General features: G+C 41.8%; 1 protein-coding gene across 1 annotated transcript; it reads left to right on the top strand.

The window, feature by feature from the left end:
- Positions 1-227: 227 nt before the first annotated feature.
- On the top strand, positions 228-26,483 carry lingo1a (leucine rich repeat and Ig domain containing 1a). The gene is made up of 2 exons (XM_047033162.1): positions 228-616; positions 22,730-26,483. Exon 2 carries the CDS (start codon positions 22,742-22,744, stop codon positions 24,587-24,589), a length of 1,848 nt encoding a protein of 615 aa, XP_046889118.1. The 5' UTR covers positions 228-616; positions 22,730-22,741; the 3' UTR covers positions 24,590-26,483.
- Positions 26,484-26,880: the final 397 nt, after the last annotated feature.

Here is a 26,880-nt window from a genome sequence, read left to right as displayed (position 1 = left end):
CAGAAAACCGAATGCGCTGGTAAACAAAACGTGATATGAATAAATCACGTGTAAATTAATATGCGTCAAATTTGATGATCAAACACACATACGCACGCAGACACGCACACATGCGTGCACTCTGGATGTTCCTACACCGTGGCTGGAGAAGGGTACACCCCGTCCACAGGATTTGTCCCTCCCTCGACTACAAGCAAGCGAATTTCTTCCAGAGACGGCAGTCACACGATCATCGTGTAAGCCTGCTGCAGACAGCTACTGGGAAAGGGAACGGTGTGCTTTGGAACAAATGCGTGGGAGTTGTTTTCCACTATCGCAACCTTGCTTTTCCTATTTATCTGACGACACAAAGGCGCATTGGACGCTTCTTACTGAGGGGAAGCTGGGCGTAGAAGAACCGGCACATCAGTCGACATTGAAAACTGACCAATTCTATCGGACTATCACTTTTTATTCATTCATTTACACTATTGGAATCTGCAAGACACGTATCTGTTTTGAACGTGGCTTTCAAATCAATGGACTTGAGGTAGTGGGTCTCAATTTGATTCTTCAGTGCTAGGAGTTGCCATTGGGAGATATGCGAAAGGATGTTTGGAAGCAGTAACAGTAGCAGGTGAGTCGGTAGAAATATGCCCTGAGGCTTGCTTGCGGTTGGTGTTGCAGTGGCATTGATATGGTCAGTTCTTTAAAGGAAACTTAGAAATCGGCTGGTTCATTTTGGTGCTAGTTAAGGTTTGGACACGGAGCGCGGCAGTTTAAGACGGGATTGAGGTTTTCAACTATAGAGATAGCCGCTTTAAAATGCTTTAGTGTATGAATACTAGTTGGCATTGCAATGTTATGTTTTAGCAACATGTGATATGTCTACCGTGTTGTGAACCATAAGCAGAGTTTCAACATATTATCCTACCGCATTTTTGGGGATGTGCGTGAACGGTATTGGAACAGACGGCAAAGGCACCAGGATGCATTTACAGTATAAAGAGTAGGCACGTCCTCTTCAGGTATATACCGATCGATGAGTATTGTATTACAGTGTCCTAATGTGGGTGGGCTTATCAAACCAACATAACCCATCAGAATCAAAAATGTAATATTTCAGATATTTCCACCTTTCCAACAGTATAGGGTCCGATCTCGCTTTCCCTCCCTCCTTCTCTCTCTCTCTCTCTCTCTCTCTCTCTCTCTCTCTCTCTCTCTCTCTCTCTCTCTCTCTCTCTCTCTCTCTCCGTGTCTCTCTATTTCTCTTTGTATGTTTATGCGCATATACAGTATATAGTATTTTATCAAATATGTTTGTACCTGTGGTAAATACATGGAAAGCAGCCCAGTCACACTTCCAAATCAAATCCAGAGCTAAACCTTAAATTATATTTGATTGATATTGTGAAACATAAGGATATGGAGCTGTATACATTTGCCATGTAGTGTGATACACTAAGATGTTTAATTTTAGTTTGTCTGGCCTTAATAACTTGAACACCCACTGTTTCACTGTAGTTCCCATCCCTTGATTCCCTGTCGTGTCTATCTCTGTCTCTCTCTCCCTCTCTCTGTCTCCCTTTCTTTCTCTCTCTCTCTCTCTCTCTCTCTCTCTCTCTCTCTCTCTCTCTCTCTCTCTCTCTCAAGCAATATATAGAAGCATTTTATATATATTTACATAAAATGTGTGTCTGTTTATACTAAGTTTTCTTATCAATGTCATACTCTTTTCATACATATTGTATGAGATACAGTATTTTAATTTCTTGTTTTTGTATGTTTCTTTATTGGATGTTTTGATCTCTAGTTGGAGTGTAAACTCAGCCAGCTGTGGGGTCATAAGGCTGTGTGATGCTCTGTCCTTCAGAGGGGCAGGAACTGCTGGGGTTCAGAACAACTGGACACAAGGGACTGAGGAAACAGGAAAACAGGGGGGGGGCAGTTTCAGATGGCTGGTCTGATAGCGGCACCTCCCTATCAAGTGGGAGCATGATAGAATTCTCAAATCTGAAACTCAATATCTGAAAGGGTGTGGCGCATTGTGCAACTTGTTCCCTTTTATATATATTTTAAAAAACAAAAATAATTAGGGTTCCTCCGGTAGGATGAAACCTATTGTTTTATTATAATAATTGTTTGCTCGTCTTAGTGTGCTAGCTGTAGGTTTTTTTCTTAGACTGTCTGGATAGTAAATCAATGATGGCTGTTGGCTTGTAACAGCTGATAGACGGCTAAGTGTTACCCACTCACCCTGCCGTCATTAAACCCATGAGGTGCCTGTGACCTTGGCGTGGCTTTAGCCGTCACCTCTCTGCCCTGCTGAACACTGGACAGCACAATCCCCACCGGCCCCACCTACAATAATCCCCCTGTTGACAATCTGTAAGTACATGTACTGCATTGTAGTGGGGTGCTTGGAAACATCCATACACTCTCCAATAGTATGCTTTTCCTTAGTCATGTCTACTGTCATAGACAAAGACAGCCCTCAAATTTGAAAGAAAACAACTTAACTTTAACTTGTTTGTGACTTTAACCCTACCACACATTGTATGCTTGATCATTATGTACGCCAATGAAACCAAAGCATGAAGATTATACTGGATTATTTTAACCCAGACATAGATATGTCTAGAGACCATTCCATGATCAACTCAGATGATAAATTCTAGACTTAACTTAAACTGTTCTAGGGATCTGTGCCACCAGTTGGATCTGTAAGCACATGACTACGTTGATTGTTGAGTAACTGAGAGACACGCAATACAACCAACCTGACCACACTGAAGGACCAATAGCGCTAGTAAGTGATGTCTAATATTGGCCTGTGACTTGTTCACACGTGTTGTCATGTCTCCTGGAGACGCTCACCCCGGGTGTAAAGCTGACACCTTCTGTGTAGACAAGGTGTTTATGAGCTCCCTCATGCGCAGCCAGCACTCTCTAAAGCCACCATGACGTAGCACAACAGTACGGATCACATAGGGGAGCGCAATTATATTGTTTACTTAACCAGTTCACCAAATACTGCTTTAATGTTGTGACTTGAGCAGCATGCCTGGCCTGGCTGTGGAGCCTTCAGCTCTGACGCAGGCTGGGGGATCTGTCTGTCTGTTCTTCAAAGCTTCTCTCTTTTAAACCTCATCATAAACTTGTAGGGCAGCCTCCAACAGATTATAATGCTTTTCTTCAATGGCTGTTGGACAAGGTGAAGGGACATGCTTAAGATTTTTTTTCTTTTATCTTGCTGGTGAGTTCCAGCAGAGTTAGATTTCCTGCCTGCTGTGAAATTCTCCCCCAGCCAGCTTGATGTCCAGGGTTCTGTCTTTAAACACCTTACCCTGGGAAAAGTTGTTATTCCTCCTTCTCTCAGGGTTAAAACTGAAATTTATTATTCCCCTACACAAGAAATGTAATATATATAATTCACTGACATACATCTAGAACTCACTGGGCATAACGAAACAATGGTATATGTTGTTCTAAGATTTGTGTTATTTCGTGGTAACACTGTTAAAGCTATATCTCATTGTGCCTGTGCTTTTCTGCTTTTAGAAGGTTACAGTGTGCTTGTTACAGTGTGTGTCTCTGGAAACAAAGCAGTTATAGTTGTATTGACATACAGAACAGCTTGGTCACGAAGCTTCAAATGAAACACTCCATCAGATATATGGAAGTGTTGAATAGCTCATACTTCTCACCATTGGCTTTGTCATTGATAACCTGTCTATGGTACAGCCCAACCTGTCTATGGTGCAGCCCAACCTGTCTTTAGTACAGCCCAACCTGTCTATGGTACAGTCCAACCTGTCTTTAGTACAGCCCAACCTGTCTATGGTACAGTCCAACCTGTTTATGGTACAGTCCAACCTGTCTATGGTACAGCCCAACCTGTCTATGGTACAGCCCAACCTGTCTACAGTCTAACCTGTCTATGGTACAGTCCAGTTAATCAAGTCTGATGATGTTACAGTTCTGTATCATGTGGCATTAACAAAGTGGACCTTTTGAATTACAGGATTTGTACAGTACAGTAGATCCTACAAACATAAAATTCCCCATCACTCTCAGCCTTACAGTATAGAACATATACAATTTAACTAATTTGAAGGGAAAATCAAACATGATAATATCCAAGTTTGTTCGGCCAAATTTAGAAATGGTGCGGATACATTTGAATGTCATCTTCAGTGCAGCTCTACCTATTGTGTGCGCTATCAAACTAAAAAGACCTGTGACATCTTTTGACACTAATTGGAATGGTCCACTGACCTGGTCCTCTACAATGTTTAACCATGTCAGTGCATTGTAATGTGTCTACATGGGACATCATTTGATGACGATATAACGGATGGCTGAGGCAAGATAGCACAAGCCCATTCAGATCCCATGTTGAATTGTTCAGGAATGTCCTTGGAGAAAACAAGTTCAAATGCACATTTCAGAGAGGCTGTACTGTTACATATTCAGAAGCCTAAGGAAATGGCAATAGCCACTAGATAGAAATGCTTGCTAATCTTAGCTTTCAACAGGGTTCATTTCAGAAGCAGTTTTCTTTAATATTTTTATTTTTAAACCATTTGGATAAAAGCATGAAGACCACTTTATAAGTCCCCCCCCCCTACACCCACTGTTACTACATAGAGCATTGAGACATATTTGGTCTGGTCAATTTGACTAAATTGCTTGACATACAGGCCAGCATATGTTGTCTTTTGGCCTTTGTACTTCCAAGAAAAGGAGTCAAAATCCATGTCAAACATGGTGTTGGTGTTAACTTTCACACATCCGTATCTGTCTAGAAAAACACCCTAGCATTTGGTACTTGATACCCTATGGATGTTGCTGTTGGGGAACAAGTAACAAAGAAAAGTTGATGATAGACAATGACATTGTCCAGAGGGTACACCCAGAGGGTGGTGGAGGTGTGACTCTGATTACTAAGGCCTCTCCATAGACCCCTCCATCCCCTAACCCTTGGAGACCTGAAGGTATTCAGACCTGAAGGTATTCAGACCAGAAGGTATTCAGACCTGAAGGTATTCAGACCTGAAGGTATTCAGACCAGAAGGTATTCAGACCTGAAGGTATTCAGACCTGAAGGTATTCAGACCTGAAGGTATTCAGACCTGGAGGTATTCAGACCAGAAGGTATTCAGACCAGAAGGTATTCAGACCTGAAGGTATACAGACCTGAAGGTATTCAGACCAGAAGGTATTCAGACCAGAAGGTATTCAGACCTGAAGGTATTCAGACCTGAAGGTATTCAGACCAGAAGGTATTCAGACCTGAAGGTATTCAGACCTGAAGGTATTCAGACCTGAAGGTATTCAGACCTGGAGGTATTCAGCACATGGAGGTATTCAGACCTGAAGGTATTCAGACCTGAAGGTATTCAGACCTGAAGGTATTCAGACCTGAAGGTATTCAGACCTGGAGGTATTCAGACCTGAAGGTATTCAGACCAGAAGGTATTCAGACCTGAAGGTATTCAGACCTGAAGGTATTCAGACCAGAAGGTATTCAGACCTGAAGGTATTCAGACCTGAAGGTATTCAGACCTGAAGGTATTCAGCACATGGAGGTATTCAGACCTGAAGGTATTCAGACCAGAAGGTATTCAGACCTGAAGGTATTCAGCACATGGAGGTATTCAGACCAGAAGGTATTCAGACCAGAAGGTATTCAGACCAGAAGGTATTCAGACCTGAAGGTATTCAGCACATGGAGGTATTCAGACCTGAAGGTATTCAGACCAGAAGGTATTCAGACCTGAAGGTATTCAGCACATGGAGGTATTCAGACCAGAAGGTATTCAGACCTGGAGGTATTCAGACCTGAAGGTATTCAGACCTGAAGGTATTCAGCACATGGAGGTATTCAGACCTGAAGGTATTCAGACCTGAAGGTATTCAGACCTGAAGGTATTCAGCACATGGAGGTATTCAGACCAGAAGGTATTCAGACCAGAAGGTATTCATTCAGACCAGAAGGTATTCAGACCTGAAGGTATTCAGACCAGAAGGTATTCAGACCTGAAGGTATTCAGACCTGAAGGTATTCAGACCTGGAGGTATTCAGACCTGAAGGTATTCAGCACATGGAGGTATTCAGACCTGAAGGTATTCAGACCAGAAGGTATTCAGACCTGAAGGTATTCAGCACATGGAGGTATTCAGACCAGAAGGTATTCAGACCTGGAGGTATTCAGACCTGAAGGTATTCAGACCTGAAGGTATTCAGACCTGAAGGTATTCAGCACATGGAGGTATTCAGACCAGAAGGTATTCAGACCTGGAGGTATTCAGACCAGAAGGTATTCAGACCTGAAGGTATTCAGACCTGAAGGTATTCAGACCAGAAGGTATTCAGACCAGAAGGTATTCAGACCTGAAGGTATTCAGACCTGAAGGTATTCAGCACATGGAGGTATTCAGACCTGAAGGTATTCAGCACATGGAGGTATTCAGACCTGAAGGTATTCAGACCTGAAGGTATTCAGCACATGGAGGTATTCAGACCTGAAGGTATTCAGACCAGAAGGTATTCAGACCTGAAGGTATTCAGCACATGGAGGTATTCAGACCAGAAGGTATTCAGACCAGAAGGTATTCAGACCAGAAGGTATTCAGACCTGAAGGTATTCAGACCTGAAGGTATTCAGCACATGGAGGTATTCAGACCAGAAGGTATTCAGACCAGAAGGTATTCAGACCAGAAGGTATTCAGACCTGAAGGTATTCAGACCTGAAGGTATTCAGACCTGAAGGTATTCAGACCAGAAGGTATTCAGACCTGAAGGTATTCAGACCTGAAGGTATTCAGACCTGAAGGTATTCAGCACATGGAGGTATTCAGACCAGAAGGTATTCAGACCTGAAGGTATTCAGACCAGAAGGTATTCAGACCTGAAGGTATTCAGACCTGAAGGTATTCAGAACAGAAGGTATTCAGACCTGAAGGTATTCAGACCTGAAGGTATTCAGACCTGAAGGTATTCAGACCTGAAGGTATTCAGCACATGGAGGTATTCAGACCTGAAGGTATTCAGCACATGGAGGTATTCAGACCTGAAGGTATTCAGACCTGAAGGTATTCAGCACATGGAGGTATTCAGACCTGAAGGTACTCAGACCAGAAGGTATTCAGACCTGGAGGTATTCAGACCTGAAGGTATTCAGACCTGAAGGTATTCAGACCAGAAGGTATTCAGACCAGAAGGTATTCAGACCTGAAGGTATTCAGACCTGAAGGTATTCAGCACATGGAGGTATTCAGACCTGAAGGTATTCAGCACATGGAGGTATTCAGACCTGAAGGTATTCAGACCTGACGGTATTCAGCACATGGAGGTATTCAGACCTGAAGGTACTCAGACCAGAAGGTATTCAGACCTGAAGGTATTCAGCACATGGAGGTATTCAGACCAGAAGGTATTCAGACCAGAAGGTATTCAGACCAGAAGGTATTCAGACCTGAAGGTATTCAGACCTGAAGGTATTCAGACCTGAAGGTATTCAGCACATGGAGGTATTCAGACCAGAAGGTATTCAGACCAGAAGGTATTCAGACCAGAAGGTATTCAGACCAGAAGGTATTCAGACCTGAAGGTATTCAGACCAGAAGGTATTCAGACCTGAAGGTATTCAGACCAGAAGGTATTCAGACCAGAAGGTATTCAGACCTGAAGGTATTCAGACCTGAAGGTATTCAGACCTGAAGGTATTCAGACCTGAAGGTATTCAGACCTGAAGGTATTCAGACCTGAAGGTATTCAGACCTGAAGGTATTCAGACCTGAAGGTATTCAGACCAGAAGGTATTCAGACCTGAAGGTATTCAGACCTGAAGGTATTCAGCACATGGAGGCCAATCAATGCTTCTGCTGGTGACGGTGATTCCTGGTGGAATTAAACCGCAACACCCATCATTGACAAGGGGCAGTGATTGACATGCATGCCACTAACCCAAGGAGGCAGGCTGAAAATGTAATTTGGTGGGGGGGGGGGGGGGGGGGGGGTTCACAGTCTCAGTGTGGGTCTGGATGGGGTTTCCTGCTCGTAAGCCTGCCTGTCTACAAGTTGTTGAGTTAAGCAGAACGTGACAAAGGGGGTTGTCTGATTGAATTTCTTAAATTTATCTGTAGACTATATTGATAAATGCCCACAGTACATGATTAAAGACAATCAATAATTAAAATGTTTCAAAGACTTAAAGTAGATACTCATCCACAACCAAATGGGGGACCCAGAAATGCAAAGTCTATATTATCAACCCCATATATTCTAATAAGAATTACATATCCCTAGAATATGTAACACTGTACTATGTATGTAGTACTTACTACATACAGTACTGCTATGTATGTAGTGTAATCAACCTGCGTGTAAAGCTATATCTCATTGCATTTCTAAATTATGGAAGAATTAGGCAGCTACCATTGGCCAAACCATTGTGCATGTGTGTGTGTGTATGTGTGTGTGTAAATGTGTGAGAGAGGTATACTGTAGTTCTATAAGGAGATAAGAGAAATGTGACCCAGCTCCAATACATGAATGCTGGGAAAATAATGTGTTTAGATAGAAAATTGGTCCAGTATTTAAGTATGTGCTCTCCACACTCACCTGCCTCTGTTATGTTGACCCCTCCAACTGTCGAGAAACATGAGAGGCAGCCTGTTCTCTTAACCCTGTCCTGCCCCTCTCATCTGAGACACTCAGTTTGAAACAAGTCTTTGTTTATTTACCATTTTGGTGTATTGAACTCCAAACTGACTGTAGAATAGTCCATGTAAAAACGACAGTCCTTTTGGAATTTAGTGGATAAAATGAGACACTCTCAGAAGACACATTAGCAGCATGCGTCCACCCTGGAAGACCCTGGGTTTAGTTGCTTTGGACAAAGAAGCATCACCTCAGTCTAATAATCCTATTATAATTCATTAGAAACAAGTGTTACCACAGCCTAAAAAATGGCTTCCTCCCTGATGCATGAATTACAGTCCTCTTTGATAATTATAATATTTTAATGTGTTTCAAGCTTATTGTATCCTCCAATTCAGTGAATCAATGCAGTCGCTTTTAATCCGCCAGTCAACAGACCGAGCACCATACATTGGTGGTTTTGCTACAATGTGGCCTTTTTCTCTGGAACAAAAGAATATCTGGCTTTTAGCGCTCTAAAAGCCCTGAATTTAAATACCCTGACGGCCGATTTGTGCTGTAAGTCTTTTATGGACAAGGCTGTGAAAAAGGGAGCTTGCCAAAGCGTGCGGTCATGTCTACATTGTACTTCATAGGAAAGGCTTGCTTTCTTCCATTTTGTCCAAACAGCAGCTGAAACAAAAGGTGTTTAACAGGGATGGAGTGGAAGCTAAGAGCTTCAAAACTTTGTGATAAAGAAAAGTGCTGCAAGGAAACGAGATGTTGGCTTATCTATCAGTCAGAGAGCATTGTACAGGATGTACCCATGAGAAGATGTCAGATACAAATTAAGAATCAGCCCAGTCTAAAGAATTGTAATACTGTCTTTCTGAAACTCACCAATGCATCATCGAATAGAGATGTCCAAATGTTACTGTCCAGTGAAAGGGGCAGTTAAGAATCATAAAGACCCAACAGCACATGCCATATTCACTTGGACTCAATCAGTTCAGGGCTCAAACGAAAATTGGCAAGGGCAAAGGGATATCTTTGTCATTTTCAGGGTATGACAGTATGATTTCTTTAAAACATCATGGTTTGAAAGTTGACTGTCATGAAATGGTCCAATGCCTGGATTTATATTGCCCTCTAGGACTAGGATAACAGAATTCTACTGTGGAACAGCAAGACTATTGTAGCATAGAGACAAATGTAATCACTTACAGCTACGCCCATTTGAGTGCCCGTGGTTACTGCAGTGTGGATGTTATGCAATGAGTAGGACCCAAGTATGTTTCAATTAAACATTTTACATAATGCTTTGAAGTATCACGTCTGATACTGTAAGCTCTAAATATTTCTAAAGGTGTGATTAACGATGTCGACATTTTACGATTTCCCTTGAATTTAAACTCTTATTTTATCCGCATATACTTGCACATGTCAAATTACTGTCTTATTCCTGTAAGTTGAGCCATATTACCAGTTTTTGTTTGTAAAACTATGCACATGTAAAAGCAGCACATGCTTACAGATAAGCGTCTAGCATACCGTGCACGACTTAGTAATGCATTGCACAAGTCCTGGTGAAGCTAAATCATGTGTTAGAGCTGGTCGGAGGATATGGATGCGTCATTGTGATTGAACTGCAGGGTCTGGCAATGTAGGTGTGTCTCAGCTGCCTGCAGTCACATTGTGTAATTCTACTGGGATGAGCGAGGGATAGTCTTAACGGGAGAGGGGTGCCGTGGTGCAATTGATGAAAGAGTAAAGGGGGCGGCTGGGGGGGGGGATCAAGGGCGAGAAAATAAAATGGCTTTTGACCTTGTAAGACTCTAAAGACTGACACCCGGCCACAGAAGTGCAAAGTAGTCGGGCACCTGAGGGACTCTTGGTGGGTGGGTTTGGGGGGACGGATGTGTGAACAGGGGTCTCCTACTTTAACCTCGTTGTCTCATTACCAGGCAGGTGGGTCCAATCAAACATTCTTGGAAGTGTAGAAGTGAAATAACTTCAGCAAGACTTTATGAGTGGATATCAGGTGATGAAATGACTTTTCCTCTGGTGTGCCGACGACTCTCTTTATGCATTACATTTTTACTTAAGATGACAAGTAATGGGCTCTGTAAATTTGGTGAAGCCGGTGTTATGCCCTAAAAAGAAGCCTTGGAATTAATCTTCTCCCCTAATACAATTTCCCCCAGCCTGAGCCTTTACGAGATATGCAAATGTCAAATAAATAATTCGTCTATTTAGCATTTCAAGGCTCCGTCGCCTGCCACGTTGTTAATAAGGAGCAAAGAGATGATAAGGGAAATAGGTTGTCGCCCTGCCATTCACCTTCCTTTGAGCTTCCGGTTAGGGAAGAATAGATTCAGGTCCCAGACCTTAGGCACCTCTGGACATGCCCCTGAGGGACATACCTTTTCAAATAACCTTCTGCTTTATAGCCAAGATAGAACTGGTCGTTCACTTCTGCCTCAAAACATGTTACCAAATGGTCATATTTGCTCTAATTTGTTGCTGGAAATCCCTCAAGATGCCTTGTGCAGTAGTTCACAGTCACAGTAGGAGGCATGGGTCTCAGTCCAGGTGTATGTGCCTCTGGTCCTGCAGATAAAGATGAAGTATTCTATATAATTGGTGTTGGGTTGGATAGGAGACAAGCCCTTTCATCCCCAAGTGTGTGTCAAAACACATCTGACTATGAAGGGGTGCTTAGGTTCATGACAGACAGTCTAGGGAGAAGACACATTTTTCCAAAGAAACAAAGGCGAGAGTCATTAATTCATGCTTGAGTGGCACATACAGCAGATGGATGTTTCGATTTGTTTTGATATCAAGTGTTTGAGATTTAATTAATTCCCTCCACAATAAAGGGCACACATGCACACATTTTGGCATTTCTGATTTGTCTGAAATGAGAAGGTTTTTGTGAGGGTCATATTTGTCCTGTTATGCATAGACTATGCTGTTTGGGATGCAAGGTTACCTCACATCAGGATTTTCCTTATCTCACACGTGTGGTGGCAAGGGATTTGCAGTATCAAAAGCAAAGCCATGTTGTATTGCCACATGAGGTCACCTTGTCATTGATTCACATGTGCTTCAAATCTGTGAAATGGATATTCCTCGGTCAAAGTGGAGATTCGGCCTCCCTAAGACCATCCATTATTAATAAATAATAGTAAGATATGGATGTCATTCACCATCTGTATGACCCCTGAACTCACAAAGGCAGCAAATTGCAGTGGACTCAAGGATGTCAGGACAGCTTAGAAATGTAATCTTGCTTCTAATTACTGGTAATTCCCGTGAGCTTCTGTCATTCAATCACTTAAAAAGACTGTTGTTGTTTTCTTTCCTATAATCTTTGATTATATATAAAGGTCAGTTTCCTCCCTGTAAGCTTCTTACATATAATTGGAGCTGGATGATAGCTTGAGAGGCCTCATCTTTATTGTCTGTAGTCAAGAGTGGACTGTTGTTTCTTTACCCTGGCACAGCAGATACTTTGTGAAAGTCACTCTGGTCTAACCCTGCTACCCTGGTCTAACCCTGATCCTCTGGTCTAACCCTGCTATCCTGCTCTAACCCTGCTACTCTGGTCTAACCCTGCTATCCTGCTCTAACCCTGATCCTCTGGTCTAACCCTGCTATCCTGGTCTAACCCTGATCCTCTGGTCTAACCCTGCTACTCTGGTCTAACCCTGCTATCCTGCTCTAACCCTGCTATCCTGGTTTAACCCTGCTATCCTGGCCTAACCCTGCTATCCTGATCTAACCCTGCTACCCTGGTCTAACCCCCGTCCCTTGTAGCCTTTGTTTTCATTTGGCTTGGAGTCTTTCTTTCTCAATTCATATCAGTAAAGTAATTGAGTCAGTTTTCTACATGGCCTACCTAGATGTGAAAATGTACATAAACATCTCAAAGGGTATTTGTGTATCATTGATACTGTACTGTGTATTTGATATCATTGTCTGGAAAAATAGATATAGATCTATTAACTAGAGATATAATAACTAGCTGTTATACTGTATATCGAAGTATACAAACTAAACATTTTTACATTTTTAAGCAGTAGTTTTAGAAACAAAGGTATGGGTCTGCAACTTAATCTACAGAGCCAGTGGCATTACAATACATTTACATTTATTCATTTAGCAGACGCTTTTATCCAATATGAAATATGAATATGAAACAATATGAAAGATTGAATTGGATTGTGTTTGGATCAATTACATTAGTGTTCCTGAAGTCAAGACTGCTTCCAGTTGTCAGTTACCAGAATAATAAAATTATGATTTGTATTAATTGGTTCTGTATCAAGCTGGGAACTTGTGACCTTAGCTACTAGGTTAAGTTTGGCCTGCAAACAACTGTATATGCCAACAATTCCAGACCTCAGCTTGCTTACTTTCAGTTAATGTATATCTGTGACTGGGTCAGTGATCTACTCAATAGTCCCCCTTTTTTTACTCCCCAAAACGATCTTTTCCTCTCTTTTTTCTTCTTCTATCCACTGATATTAATATTGTCATCAACTGTGATCCTGGCCTGGTTTTAACCCATATAAATGTATTTAAATCTATAGCTTGCTAGACTGAATCTTTTGCACAATTCATTTACAATTAGTTCCACATGCCTCCACAGGCTTCGTGTTTTGCTAGCATACATAATCAGGTGATTCATTCTGGTTGCAGAGTGGACACTGACTCACTGGTTGGGCTATGCCTCAGGCAGCACAGTGTGAATTTCAAACAGCTTGTTGTCCTGAGTCAACTCTGGTTAAATTACAACAGTCTAAGTCAACAGGCAAAAGGCAAGGATTGAGAGCAATTAAAATAACACCTAGCATACCAGGCTGTTTAAACGGAGGGAAAATATGGAGTCCTGGTTATTGTGCAGCGTAACCCCACCACTAATTGTGCAGGAGCTTCATGGAGCTCTTCGACTTGGCTCGTCGCTCCCGTTCTTGGGAGAGCGGCACAGTTTTGATACAACTCAAGAAGGAATGTGCCTCACAGCATGCGTTAGCTCACGTACACTTCTTGCAACACACACATTTTTTATGAAGCACTTATAAGAAATTGTTTTTTCAACCCTCCGCATTGGAGGAGATAAATTCTAAATGGGTAAATAGTGTCTTTGCTTCAGCGGTTTTATATAACATTCAAGAGTCTGCACATTCAAAGTACTATAAATCAAGAACTGTTTGGGGAGAATGTCAGAGGATGTTTGTTTTTTATTCATGGATTGTGCTGGAATGAAATTGCATCTTGAACCTTTCAATGTTTGTCAACTTCTTGAAGGTGACCATAGTAGTTTGGAAGCCTCTGGAAAACGTGATTTAGTTTCCCACAGCATCTAGCACAGTGAGGTTCACTTCACAAACATCCGTCCTCGACAACAAGTTTTCATGGAAATTGGGTTATTTTTCAGAGACTGTACGAGCAGTCTTTCTCTTTTGCCTTTGCATTTCCTGTCATTTGACATGTTCAGTGATAATGTAGCTGTGAGATATTTAGGGTTGATTGAAGGCTTGTTTCAAAAGACAACTTATTATTGGACAATGGCACAGAATCCCCTTCCTATGGAATGCCACTAAGATGGAGGCACGACTGTCATTCTCCTGCTTCTCCGTTGGTGCTGCACCAACCCTCCAACAGCATTAGTGGCCGGGGGACGTTGTGGTATTTTCTGCACCGGGGGTCACCTCTTTCTCAACTAATTACTGCTCATTTTACCGTTAAATGCCTCTCCACGATCTGCAGGCCAGCTAAGAGAGTGGGACGTTTCTCAGTTCAGTGGGAAGAAGACTTGAAATGCCAGTCGTGATTAAAGTTAATATCGCCCTGCTGCACCATGCTATGGACTTCTTGCACTTGTGCAGACGATAAGCTGCTTAATTATTCATTGTAAGATGAAGGGATGTTTTCTTGTTTTCTCATGTTGGGGGGGTTGGGTGGTGGTGTGTGTGTGTGTTCTGTGATTCTGCAGTATCAAAGTCCCTATCTTACATAGTGGCATAAAAAGCAGATGAGATGCAGTGGGGCCCTGTAGGCAAGCGTGTGACTTATAGGCACTCCAGACAACTGCCTGCTTCCAACAAAGATTTTTTTATGCACATGCAAATTTTGTGAAAACAGCAATGTACCCACAATACAACCCTCCAACATGAATTTTCGACTGACAATTTTACTTTGTTAATTAATTATGTTTTATTGGTTCCAAGTCCACCTTTGTGGTGAATTTCACTTCAAAAAAAGTTTTCCTCACAATTCAACAAAAGCTTACATATTCATAATTAAATGCTTTGTTTATGTACATAATGTTTTTTGTATGGTAAATGTGCAAGTGGAATTCTGTAATACTTAAACTGGATAACATTATGTTGATGAAATATATTTTGCTCAAATACTGTAGATTTAACCAATGGATTTTAAGGAGGGGCTGGTAATATGAGAAATGACCAGTCTCAGGTTAGAACCAGACATGCTCTTACATGCAGCCGCAGTAGCATTTTGTGTGTGTGTGTGTGCCATATTAACTTCTCCAGCAAGGCAATAAGGTCATCACTATAACATTTTTATTCTATCAATGTAATCATATTCCAAATTCCTATTCAAAGTCCAACAGTGGAGCATTTCATGTATATTGCATGAGAATAATATTTCAAGTATGTATTTTAGAGCTGTGGTATCTTCTTCCTAATCTAAATTATATTTCCTTCTCTCCTGCCAAGGAAAATTGTATATAAAGCGGCAACAGTAGGAAAATGCTTGTTCAATGAAGAAAGGAGGTTGCTTGAGTGAAGAGTTTCTTTTGACTGTGGTGGCAAAATGACAATAGCTTGTATTTCTGTATAATGTGGTAAGTGATTATCATTGTGTAGTGAATGCCAACCTCAACTGTGCCCATATTAGTTCTTGGATAATTAACCAACTCAAGTGTGACCAAGACAAGATCCCCTTTAGTGTAGTTGTCATAACTAGTTTGCGTTCGCTTGGGTGATTTTATAAGGAGCTCTTACTGTGCCAAGACTTTGTTTTGAGAGTAGCCACTGAGACAAAGGTCATGATATGCCTGCTTACTGCCAGCGTGAAGTGAATGACTAATCACACACCCAAGCCTCTTTCCTGGCCCCCTTAGCTTTGAAATGGAACTCCAGTGAGCACCTCAGGGCCTTGTTATCTTCCACTGGATCCTGCCTTCTAAATACGTAGTGGGAGCAGGCTGTATGTGCTGCCTCGGCCCTGCCTAAAGGATCAAACTCTCTGACAAGGTCACCGTCCGTGTGAAATATGAGGAAAGGTGACCTTTTGAATCAATTATTCTTTTTTTTCTTCTGCCATGGCTGTGCAGTTTTTATTTTCGCCAGTTTAGTAGCAAGTGGCACTAAGGAGCTCTGAAGGTCACTAGCTCCTGGGGAGCCTGGAAAAGTGTTCTTTCTGGATCTTTCTGACTGTGTGTTTGTAAGTGTGTTTGTGTGACTATTACACAGTTTTGTTTCAAGTTTAGCCGCCTCCAGATGCATGCCCAAACAAAACAAATGTGATCCTCCGTGGAGGAGAGATGACCTCATCCCACAAACGCTGAGCGGAATGGGATAAAGCTGCTTTGTGTTTATCTGTGTGAAAGCTAGACCTCCAGCCATGCCATCATTATGCTTCTCCACTAAAATAAACTTGAAAATGACTGCTGCTCCAAAGCTCAGCAGGATTTTTCCATAATTAAGTTGTTCTGGTCATCCGCCCCTTGTTGCAAATTCATCAGAGGCCACACACCATGTGTCTTTGATTGTTATTAGGGTCTGTTGATATTTTAATTGATAATTTTTTTTGCAATATCAAAAGATATACTTTATTTGAATGATTATGAACTTTGGTCACTAGTGTTTTAAGAAACGTCATTGGTGATGTGCAATTGAATCCTCAATTTTCGTTTTAGTGACTAGTTTATTTAAAGCTCTGTGGACCGATAACAAAAGAGTCTCTCTTTCAGGGGGAGATGAACTCTTTTAACTCACATTTTTCTGTCTTTGAAAAGGAGGCAGCACCGTCTAATTCATTTTAAGTCCAGAGAGTTTGAGCGAGAGGGTAATAAGCTCATCAGATCTAATGAGAGAAGCACAAAGCCTCCTCAAACAAATCCAGCCGTGCTAACGGAGTAACGTGCTGCCCTACTTACAGCCTGAGGGCACGAGGCCAATGGAATATGACTGACTGCACTGTCTTCACAAGCAGCATCATTAGGGTACGCATTTGATCATCCTTTATAGGCGTATTGTTACTCTCCTACGGTTTGGGAGAGCAGGGACATCACTGCATTTAAGAGTGGACATGAGGGCTATTTGGCTTGGACCCTAGGTTGGGACCACCTGAAAAGAATATTTTCACTCTGTGGTTCAGAGAGATTTAGCATGACTCCTCACACAGATAGCACTGAGCACCCATTTTGTCTACTTCCTTGCCAACAGGTTTACAACAGTAACTCTGACAGTATTATTCTGTAATATTATTTGTAGCTGACTTTGAAAACAATTGTTCGCCTTGCATTAATCAGCTACTGTAATTGAGAGGTTATTGTTGAGACATACTTAAGCAATGTTATTTTTGCACTGTATTTTCACTGTGGTATTACTGTCGTGTTTTCATAGTGTTGTAGTATTAATGCGCCTGGTAGTGGAGACATGGATACTTCAGGTGCGTCTGGACAGACTGTTCCTTCACTCCTTTTACTGTACTAAAACATTTAAATTAATGTGTACCTCATGATAAAACTTATAAACTTTGGATAAGAATTTGAAGCCACTGTTACATAAGACTAGCATTCTGTTTGTGCGTCACCATCCTTTCCAGTCCCACAATCACATGACTCAGTGTAACATCATGTACCATTTTAGGTTCATATCTACTCTGAGTGCTTACACAAGTGCACATCTGGACTAAACTGCAGTGTGATAGTGTGTTCAGCATTACTCTCACTAAGCAGTTTCATTCCGCTCAGAAAAAGCTTTTATCACACTGTATTGAGACCCAAGCCATATGCTCACGAGTATTAATACACAGTAAGTGCTTGTTGAGACTGTGCAGCCAGCTGTGAGATGAAGATCTAGGCTGCATCAGTGCAGACTGGACTCAGTGAAGTGAAGATCAGGAAGGAGTTGTAGACAACCCTCAACACTAGTTTAATCAAATAACATCTGGAATCCAACACCTTGTATCATAAACCAGCATCGTTCTCTGGATTATGGCTTCAGCTTGCCCTCTGCGGCGTCAACTCACGTTTAAGCTACGCCATATCATGAGCTAGCCTCAGTGAGCCCCCCCTCCCCCCCCCCCACGTGATTTACTCACTAATGACAAGCAGGTCACCTTCCTTTAGCCATTCACATGTCTAACATTTGAGGGAAATCAAAGACTTACTGGAGGATATGTAAAACAGTAACAGCTTTCCATTTTATTTTAGCGTTCTCTATAAATGAACTTGTGGATATTCTATACTGTATGTATTTCATTCCAGCTTTAGTTTTGGTCCGAATTTGGTACAATACCACTGAGATGGAACATCAGTACAAATCTAAAACCTGGTCAGTAAAATGTTTGTCATTATTTTTGGAATGGTAATTTCTTTGCACAAATTTCTATAAACTATAGTTAGTAATATATTTTTAGGCCTGGCTAAACCATTGCTAGGAAAATTCATTTCTCTGTATTTTCCAAAAATGAATTTGTTATTCCTACTTAGTACAAACAGTATGTACATAATGCAAATGGTTATGGGATATGCTATCAAAGTCATGCAAATGAAGTGCTAATCAACATAGTGGTGCACCTCCTCAGGATTAAGCTGGGGAGCTGAGTAAGCAGGCTGCCCAGGCGTTGGCTTAGAGCACTTTAACACTTTGCAGGATAGATCCATCAGCTACTACAGATGGATTTTCCTGGAGCTTACCGGTATTTAACCTGAGTATTCAGCTAGGATTGGCTGTGATATATTGTGACAGGTACAAAGGACTAGCTATCGCTGTACTTGCTATAAGACAAGCACCTGCCACTCCACCCTCCTCCCCATGTGGTCTCAGAAATGTTCTTGTTGTGCTCCTGTATAATTGTTCCTGACAATTCAGCCCAGTTCATCAGTGGAGTAAGTCTAGCACAATTTGCACACCCTTTGCAACTGGTCTTCTTCCCATGATCCAATCTGCTTCACAGTTGGCTGTCATTGATTTCTACATGCAGCCATTGGTCTGATTATTATTGGTGCTGGTCCAAGGGCTCCTCACCTAATGAGTGCTTGCTTTTTTTCCTGCCACATTCATTTTCTTTGAGAAAATTCTTCACTTCTGCTGCTTGCTGGGAACCCACAAGCCAGCTGACTGGAGTGAAATACTGCATTCATGTTGTCTGCCTACAAGAGGACAAATATACCATTGAAGATGTGCAGCAGTTGATGTGATATGCATGTCTCATATGACTGCTTATCTGTTGTTGAAAACACCCCTAAGCACAGCCTGTTTCTGTACCTATATGAGAAGATGGCGACCTATAATCATTTTAACTAACTGGTGTTGTCTATTTCAAATGACCCATGGCTAATAATTAGATGTGTCCCATGCACGATTAAATAATCATCCAGGGTATTATGTCAAAAGGCTTATTTTGACCCCAGTAGCGAAGTGAAGGACTGCCAGTACTCATTATCATGCTAATACTGTGCTACAAAAACTGTACTGGGAGCTTTACCATCAAGGGCTTAGGTTGTGATGTGCTCCCTTGATTAGGGTTTGGTATCAGTGATAATGCAGTTGGACATAGCCACTCTTACAGACATGCTGTAGTGGTAGAGAGATGGTGAGAGTGAGGACACTGTCTGGCAGCTCCACCCGGCTCTGGTCGTGTGTTGCACCAGCTGCTGTTAAAGGCTCCAGGATGAGCACTCCCTAGAAGGCTTCACCAGCTGAGAGGCAGGTTGAGCAATGTAGGTATTAGTGAATCTATTATACGTACTGTGTATTAACACAGTCAACTTTAGCCCTATCCAACAGCAAAGGCACCTGTCCATAGGTCTAATTGTGTGCATTTTCAGGTGAGGTCAACCTATCTTTTGATCAAACTTAAGCCACATGAACACGACAATGTGATTGTTGGATTCAATAGCTGTTTTTTCAACTCAGCGTATTTTGTTTTGTGTTACCTTGTCACCCTGATGCTCCTCATTGATTTGATGGTGATATTTGACCTTGGGGACATCTGCCTGTGTCTCTATGGAAAGAGAAACAATCCGCAAGTTATTAGCGATAGCTACATCTGTAGTTATGCGTTCTAATAAAATTAACTGTCTACCACAACAATATAAATGTTGTTACTTGTTCCAGTCACATTATGTCACATGTAATTTGACCATTAAAACTGCTGAAGCTCAAACGTGGACAATATCCAGCTTCACAAATATTCCATCAAGCAGTGTTGAAGGTCTGGGTAGTACGTTAACTTGAGAGACAGATTAATGGGGGGAGGTTAAACTGCTTAGCACTGAGGGAACTCTATAAGTTGACAACCGCAGTCACTATTTGACAGGGTTTCCCGAGAGGTTACAGGGATTCCCCAACTGGACTTCATGTGCAGTAGGTAGCCTATGACAGGTCTCATACACATTTAATAATGTATCTTAAGTTCCAAGGTCTTGGATGTTCATGAAAGTTTGATGTGTGACAATCAATGTGTGGGTTAATTTATAGGACTAATGGCTATCATTGTCAGACCAGGGTCAAATATTGGCAATTTTTTCAAGTGATGCTTTAGGCAAGCTTAACCAAACGCATCTTAAGAACAGTACAGTGTGTGAAAGATGACTTGGCTAATGTTACATATTAAGAATAGATAGATTATTGGTGGCCAAGCAGCTTAGCTGCGGAGCCACTTAAGTGTTTCTACCTAGATTTTCCGTTTTTTTCGCTACTCCTCCTTCATTCTTTGTCCAATCTTCCCCAGATTTGTCACACATCATCGCCAGAGCAACCCTTACTGAGATTATCCAAAGATTTCAGATTTTCAAAACCGTTTGTCCGGTACAACCAATCAAAATTGGCAACCAAACAGGAAGTTGGGTCATATCTCAGCAACTCTTTGAGAAATCAACACCAAACTTGGTATGTTGACTTGGAACCTTCTTCTGAGGATGTCCAAACAATTTGGTGTCATGTGATCACTAGGTGTGGCCGCCGAAAGCAGAAATGTGTTTTGGCCAATAACTGTTGATTTGTTTGCCTTTATTAAGTGATTCCTTTTGTCTCATGATATCTTGGGACATCCCTTGTGTGACACATGACAACTTGTGATAACAGCCGAATTGATGTGGCTGCCATTTTGAATTACTGAAAAAAAAACTCTCTACTCCTCCTACAAATGTTGCCCAGTCTTCACCAAATTTGGCAGAGATTATCTTCAGACCAAGCCTCGCTAAAGCTATCACATAGTTTTTTGATTTTCGAAACCGTTTGCCCGGTACAGCCAATCAAAATGTGCCATTAAGCCAGCAAACAGGAAGTTGGGTCCTATCTCAGCAAATCTTTGATGGATTCACACCAAACTTGCTGCGTGCACTCGGAACCCTGTTCTGAGGATGTCTAAAACATTTTCTGGGTCATTTGACTGATTGGCCACCTCATTGTTGATTGCATTTATATTTATTATCATTATCATACATACCACATTTATGTAGAAGTTTAATGTTCTACATTTTCTTTAAGGTAGAGACAACGTAAGTTAGATGAATAGCTGTTCAAAAATCGAGGCATTCATTTTGCACAAACCGATGTGCTGGGTTTTCAATAAAGCAGGAATCACTCTACCCCTGCATTTTGCAGCATACAACGTTAAAATGGTATAATGTTAAAATCGATTCCTAATTTCATTTTAAACGGAGGGAAGCTGGGGGCTAAGTCTTCTAGGAAGGAAAATTAATTTACAGTTTTTTTTTGTACGTTTAAGACCAGTACGTAGCTTTCTTGTTACCACCAGCACTTGCTACCCAACCTGCTGGATGGGCTATAATGGGGGAAAAGCTAAATATTAGACATGGCACATTCATCACATTTGCCATCATCCATCTCTGATTGTGCCAATTACCCCCAACCTCCCTCTTAACTCTAATGTAGGGGAAGAAGGGAGGAAAGTAGGGAAATGATTTTATGTAAACTCTACACACCACAGATGAGCTCAGTATGAATTTGATTACCCTTTGGAAAATGTGGTTAATTCCTCCAGCACCTGGTCCCATTTTATAGGTGCCATAATTTAGTATTAGTCATCTGACATCACCTGATTGATCCTGTGCACGTGTCTGGGCATATCCTCTAGGATCGAATTGGAAGTGTGAGCCACACACACACACCACACACACACACACACACTAGACTCACAGGCTTTAAGGAACAGACATGTTAGTGAACAGGATTCATATTCTACACTTTAAGCTCTGTCCAAGCCCAGCATTTCCCTAAATTATATATATGTGTAATAAAGTGCTGCTGTAACCTTGTAATGGATCCATGCATCCCTCCCCAGCCATCTGTTCACAAAGCCTCTTTCCTTTGAAATATCTCTGAAGCAGCTCACACAGATGACTGAACAGAGTAGCATTCAGATGTGTCAGGTGTCTATTATGCTGGCCTTATAAAAAAATGTAAAAAAAACATTCCACAGTCCTTTGTGGCAGTAATAGCAGATCTAATACTTCTGATTCTATTTAAATTGTGTCACATGAAGGTTACCTCTCATGTTACACAAGATTACTTGCAATTACTGAGATGTTTCTATTTGACAATAGTCAGCACCATGGAGAATAGTATCATGGTCCTCTGGTAAATGGATATCCTACACCTTATATCATTGTGTATGATAATTGTGTAGGAAATGCACAGTTGGTACCATTTACAAGATCGTCGATTGTAGCAATTTTGTGTTCTCTGTGAAATCAACATGGACTAGCATCCCTTGGAGTGTGTTGTTCTTGGATTGTGGCTGTAGTATGTTCACAGACCATCAATGTCTCCTGTCTTTCAATGACACTTATCCTTCTTTTCTGTTTTCCCCAGGTAACCGATAGGATGGTGGTCGGGGAAGTGAGTGGGCACAGCTACTTGGTGGCGTGCTGGCAGCCCATATTGATTCTCATGCTAGGCACGGTACTGTCTGGATCCACCACAGGCTGCCCCTCTCGCTGCGAGTGCAATGCCCAGGAGCGCTCTGTCATGTGCCACCGTAGGAAACTCATGACTGTCCCTGAAGGGATACCCATAGAAACAAGGCTGCTGGACCTTAGCAAGAACCGCATCAAGACCATCGGCCCAGATGAGTTTACCAATTACCCAAACCTGGAAGAGTTGGAGCTCAATGAGAACACCATTTCGGCCATTGAGCCTGGAGCCTTCAATAACCTGTACGGCCTGCGAACATTGGGGCTGCGCAGTAACAAGCTCAAGCTCATCCAGCTGGGTGTGTTCACGGGCCTTAGCAACCTCACCCAGCTGGACATCAGCGAGAACAAGATCGTCATCCTGCTGGATTACATGTTCCAAGACCTGTACAACCTCCAATCCCTGGAAGTGGGTGATAACGACTTGGTGTTCATCTCCCATAGGGCCTTTCATGGCCTCAGTGGCCTGGAGAACCTGACGCTGGAGAAGTGTAATCTGACATCCGTGCCCACAGAGGCCTTCACCCATCTCCACAGCTTGATCAACCTGAGGCTCCGCCACCTCAACATTAACGTCATCAGGGATTACTCCTTCAAAAGGCTCTACCGGCTCAAAGTATTGGAGATAGTCAATTGGCCCTACCTGGATACCATGACTTCCAATTGCCTCAATGGATTGAACCTGACCTCCCTGACCATTGCCAGTGGCAACTTGACCTCGATTCCTTATGTGGCTCTGCGGCACTTGGTCTACTTGCGCTTTCTCAATCTGTCCTATAACCCTATCCACACAATTGAGGGGAATAAGCTCCACGACCTTCTGAGGCTCCAGGAGTTTCATCTGGTTGGAGGCAGGCTGGCAATGATTGAGCCCTACTCCTTCCGGGGCCTTAACTACCTGAAGATCCTAAATGTGTCGGGAAACACTCTGAGCACGTTGGAAGAGTCTGCGTTTCATTCGGTCGGCAACCTGGAGACCCTGGCACTGTATGACAACCCCCTGGCCTGTGACTGCCGCCTGCTCTGGGTGTTCCGCAGACGCTGGAGACTCAACTTTAACCGTCAGCAACCCACCTGTTCCTCCCCTGAGTTTGTCCAGGGGAAAGAGTTCAAGGACTTTCCAGATGTTCTGCAGCCCAACTACTTCACATGTCGCAAGTCCAGGATTAGGGATCGCAAAGCTCAACAGAAATTTGTTGATGAGGGAACCACCGTTCAGTTTGGCTGCCAGGCAGATGGAGATCCTGCTCCAGTGATCATGTGGCTTTCCCCGCAGAAGCAGGTAATCACAACCAAAACAATCGGAAGGCTCACAGTGTTTTCTGACGGTAACCTTGAGGTGCGTTACGCCCAAATCCAGGACAATGGTACATACGTGTGTATAGCAAGCAACGCAGGCGGCAATGATACATCCCTGGCTCACCTCCACGTTCACAGCTACTCACCTGACTGGCCACACCAGCCCAACAAAACATTCGCCTTCATCTCCAACCAGCCCAATGAAAACGGTGTCAATGGGACACGAGCCAATGCCCCTTTCCCCTTTGACATTAAGACCTTAATCATTGCCACAACCATGGGATTCATATCTTTCTTGGGTGTGGTCTTGTTCTGTCTGGTGCTGCTGTTCCTGTGGAGCCGGGGGAAGGGGAACACCAAGCACAACATAGAGATCGAGTACGTTCCACGCAAGTCAGATGCTGGCATGAGCAGCAATGGAGCAGATGCTCCCCGCAAGTTCAATATGAAGATGATTTAGAGGGGGCTATGTGGTGGACGATTGTGATGTTGGGACAAAAAAAAAAAAGGCAAATATGTCTACTTATCCCTTACAAACCTGTGGAACCTGGAAATCATAGAGTAATTTTTTTCTGGACTGAAGCACTTGAGAGGGATGGTCCTTTGCTTTTGTGATGCGCCCATGAGAACAATGAGAGCTCTGCAGATGCTCCAGATCATTGGCATATTCTCTGAGGACTTCAGCAAATTTTGTTGTAAACGGTTCATATTCCTGTGGATTTATATTGGGAAAAAAATTGTGAAAAAAAAAACAATGAGAAACACTTGTATGTTCGTAACTAAAGGCAGAATGCAAAAGGCAGACCATGTTTTTGGTTTTTGAAATCTTTTTGCTTGTCATTTTTTGTTTATTTCTTGCTATCAAGGATAATGGAATTGTGGTTTTATCAAAGAGTAAAAAGTAGATTTGTATGGGTTGATGAGCACATTTAAATAACGATGTACTTCTAAGAACATGATGAAGTGCATTCATGACAGTGGGTGTTGATAAAATGCCATATCAGTAACATAGTTTCATAGTGTGTACGTAAGAGTATCCTGACATTAACCTGCTCTACCAAAGCTTTTGGTTCTGTAATAGCTGTTGTATTTTCTGGTCAAAACACCATAATTTTAACTGTACTGTACATTGTGTCATTCAAGTATGAATTTTGTAACATGCATTCCTGCTTTTTCATGATCTCAACAACATAACTGTAAAAGCATCAACAGATAGAAACAAATTGGACAGTAAACCATTATTTTGTCACTTGATCAAGATTTAGTTTAAAATGAGTGGGGATGAAAGAGTGTTTTAAAATGTTTACATCCAAGTACTTGTCCGTCTATAAATAAGTCATTGATGGCGGGAAGAGCTTTGTGAGGACTATCTTCCATAGTTCAGTAAACCAATGTAGTACATTACACTTATTCCTCCTTCTCTTCAGAGGATGAGTCATAAGACATTTTAAGGTAACACATGGGTTCTATTCTGCACATGAGAACGACTGAGAGTGCAACCATACTGTGCTCCTCATCCCATGAATGTGCATGTATACTAAGTATCTGTTTACCTTACACCTTTTACACTGCATACCAAATGGTCTTATATAGGGGTTTTATGTTTGTGGGTAACATGATTATGGAAGATGGAAGTAGCTGTACTTTGTTTGGATAATGTGCTCAACAACCTGTAAAATGTTTATTTTTAATCTAACATTAGTGAGATTTGATCTTTTATTGCAACTGCAAATATTATTTTTCTCTTCCCTTGCAAACCATGCAAAAATGTTCCAGAGAAGGATTATTTTGTGGTTATGTTTCCAAACATTATGTGAAGAGTTTGAGCATAAAAGATACAAAATGTTCATTCAGCTTCTGGAAGAAGAGAACAGTACTGTACACCTTTGCAAGTCTGTGTACAGATGGGCTTTGCGGGTGTGTGCAAGGATAACATTATGATGGACGACCAAAACGGTAATGGGTTGGATGTATGGATGGAAATGCAGGGACGCAGATGGTTTCACCCATGGAGCCATCTGAAGCAGGTTTGACGTAATCCGTTTTATAGAAAAGCCGTTTGCTGGGGCTCATGGTTCTCTGTGACTGAATGCTCTCTGTGTTCATTGTGGCTACTGTACTTAGCCTTCTTTTCTGGTCCTGTCAATTAATGGGGATATGTCGTTTCTTTTTTATTTTGACCCAGGACTATGTTGTACATGTAGTCCAAGCCAACTTTTATAAAAAAAAAGTTACAAAATATATTTAAAAACTACATTCAAATTGTTCTGTGCAATAAAAGTAATATGCAGATTTTTTTTTAATTAACATTTTATTGATGTTATATTGTTGAACATGTGGTATGTTGTATTAAACAATCTATGGAGTTTTTTAAACACCTGATAGTCCCATGTTGATTAAATCAAAACACATTCAGTAACACTTAAAAATAACGACTGCAGCCTTTTGCGTACTATATTGTTGCAAGGGGTTAGAGTTTAGGTTATAATTAGAGTTCAGGATACAGTTAGGCTTAGAGCACCCTTATGTGTTAAGAACTGTTGCCATAGGGTTAGGGTTATGGTCCAGACACTGGCTACCTTCTAAGTCAAACAATGACTCAAGAGGTCTTCCCAAGCAGTAATATATTTAGACTGAGACCAGGCTTACAGTATGGACTGACAGCTTTAGAACAGGAAATCAGGGTTTCATTTTGTAGTATCTTGTAGCAAAATTCCATTTAAGGTTACTTGAAATTACCAGTGATAAGAC

The sequence above is a fragment of the Hypomesus transpacificus genome, chromosome 14 (assembly GCF_021917145.1).
Source record: "Hypomesus transpacificus isolate Combined female chromosome 14, fHypTra1, whole genome shotgun sequence".
Classification (NCBI taxonomy): Eukaryota; Metazoa; Chordata; class Actinopteri; order Osmeriformes; family Osmeridae; genus Hypomesus; species Hypomesus transpacificus.
This window is presented reverse-complemented; position numbering and strand designations above follow the sequence as displayed.

Bases quoted from the DNA above. Each gene is read 5' to 3' on its own strand.
- lingo1a (XM_047033162.1), top strand. From the start codon at position 22,742: ATGGTGGTCGGGGAAGTGAGTGGGCACAGCTACTTGGTGGCGTGCTGG.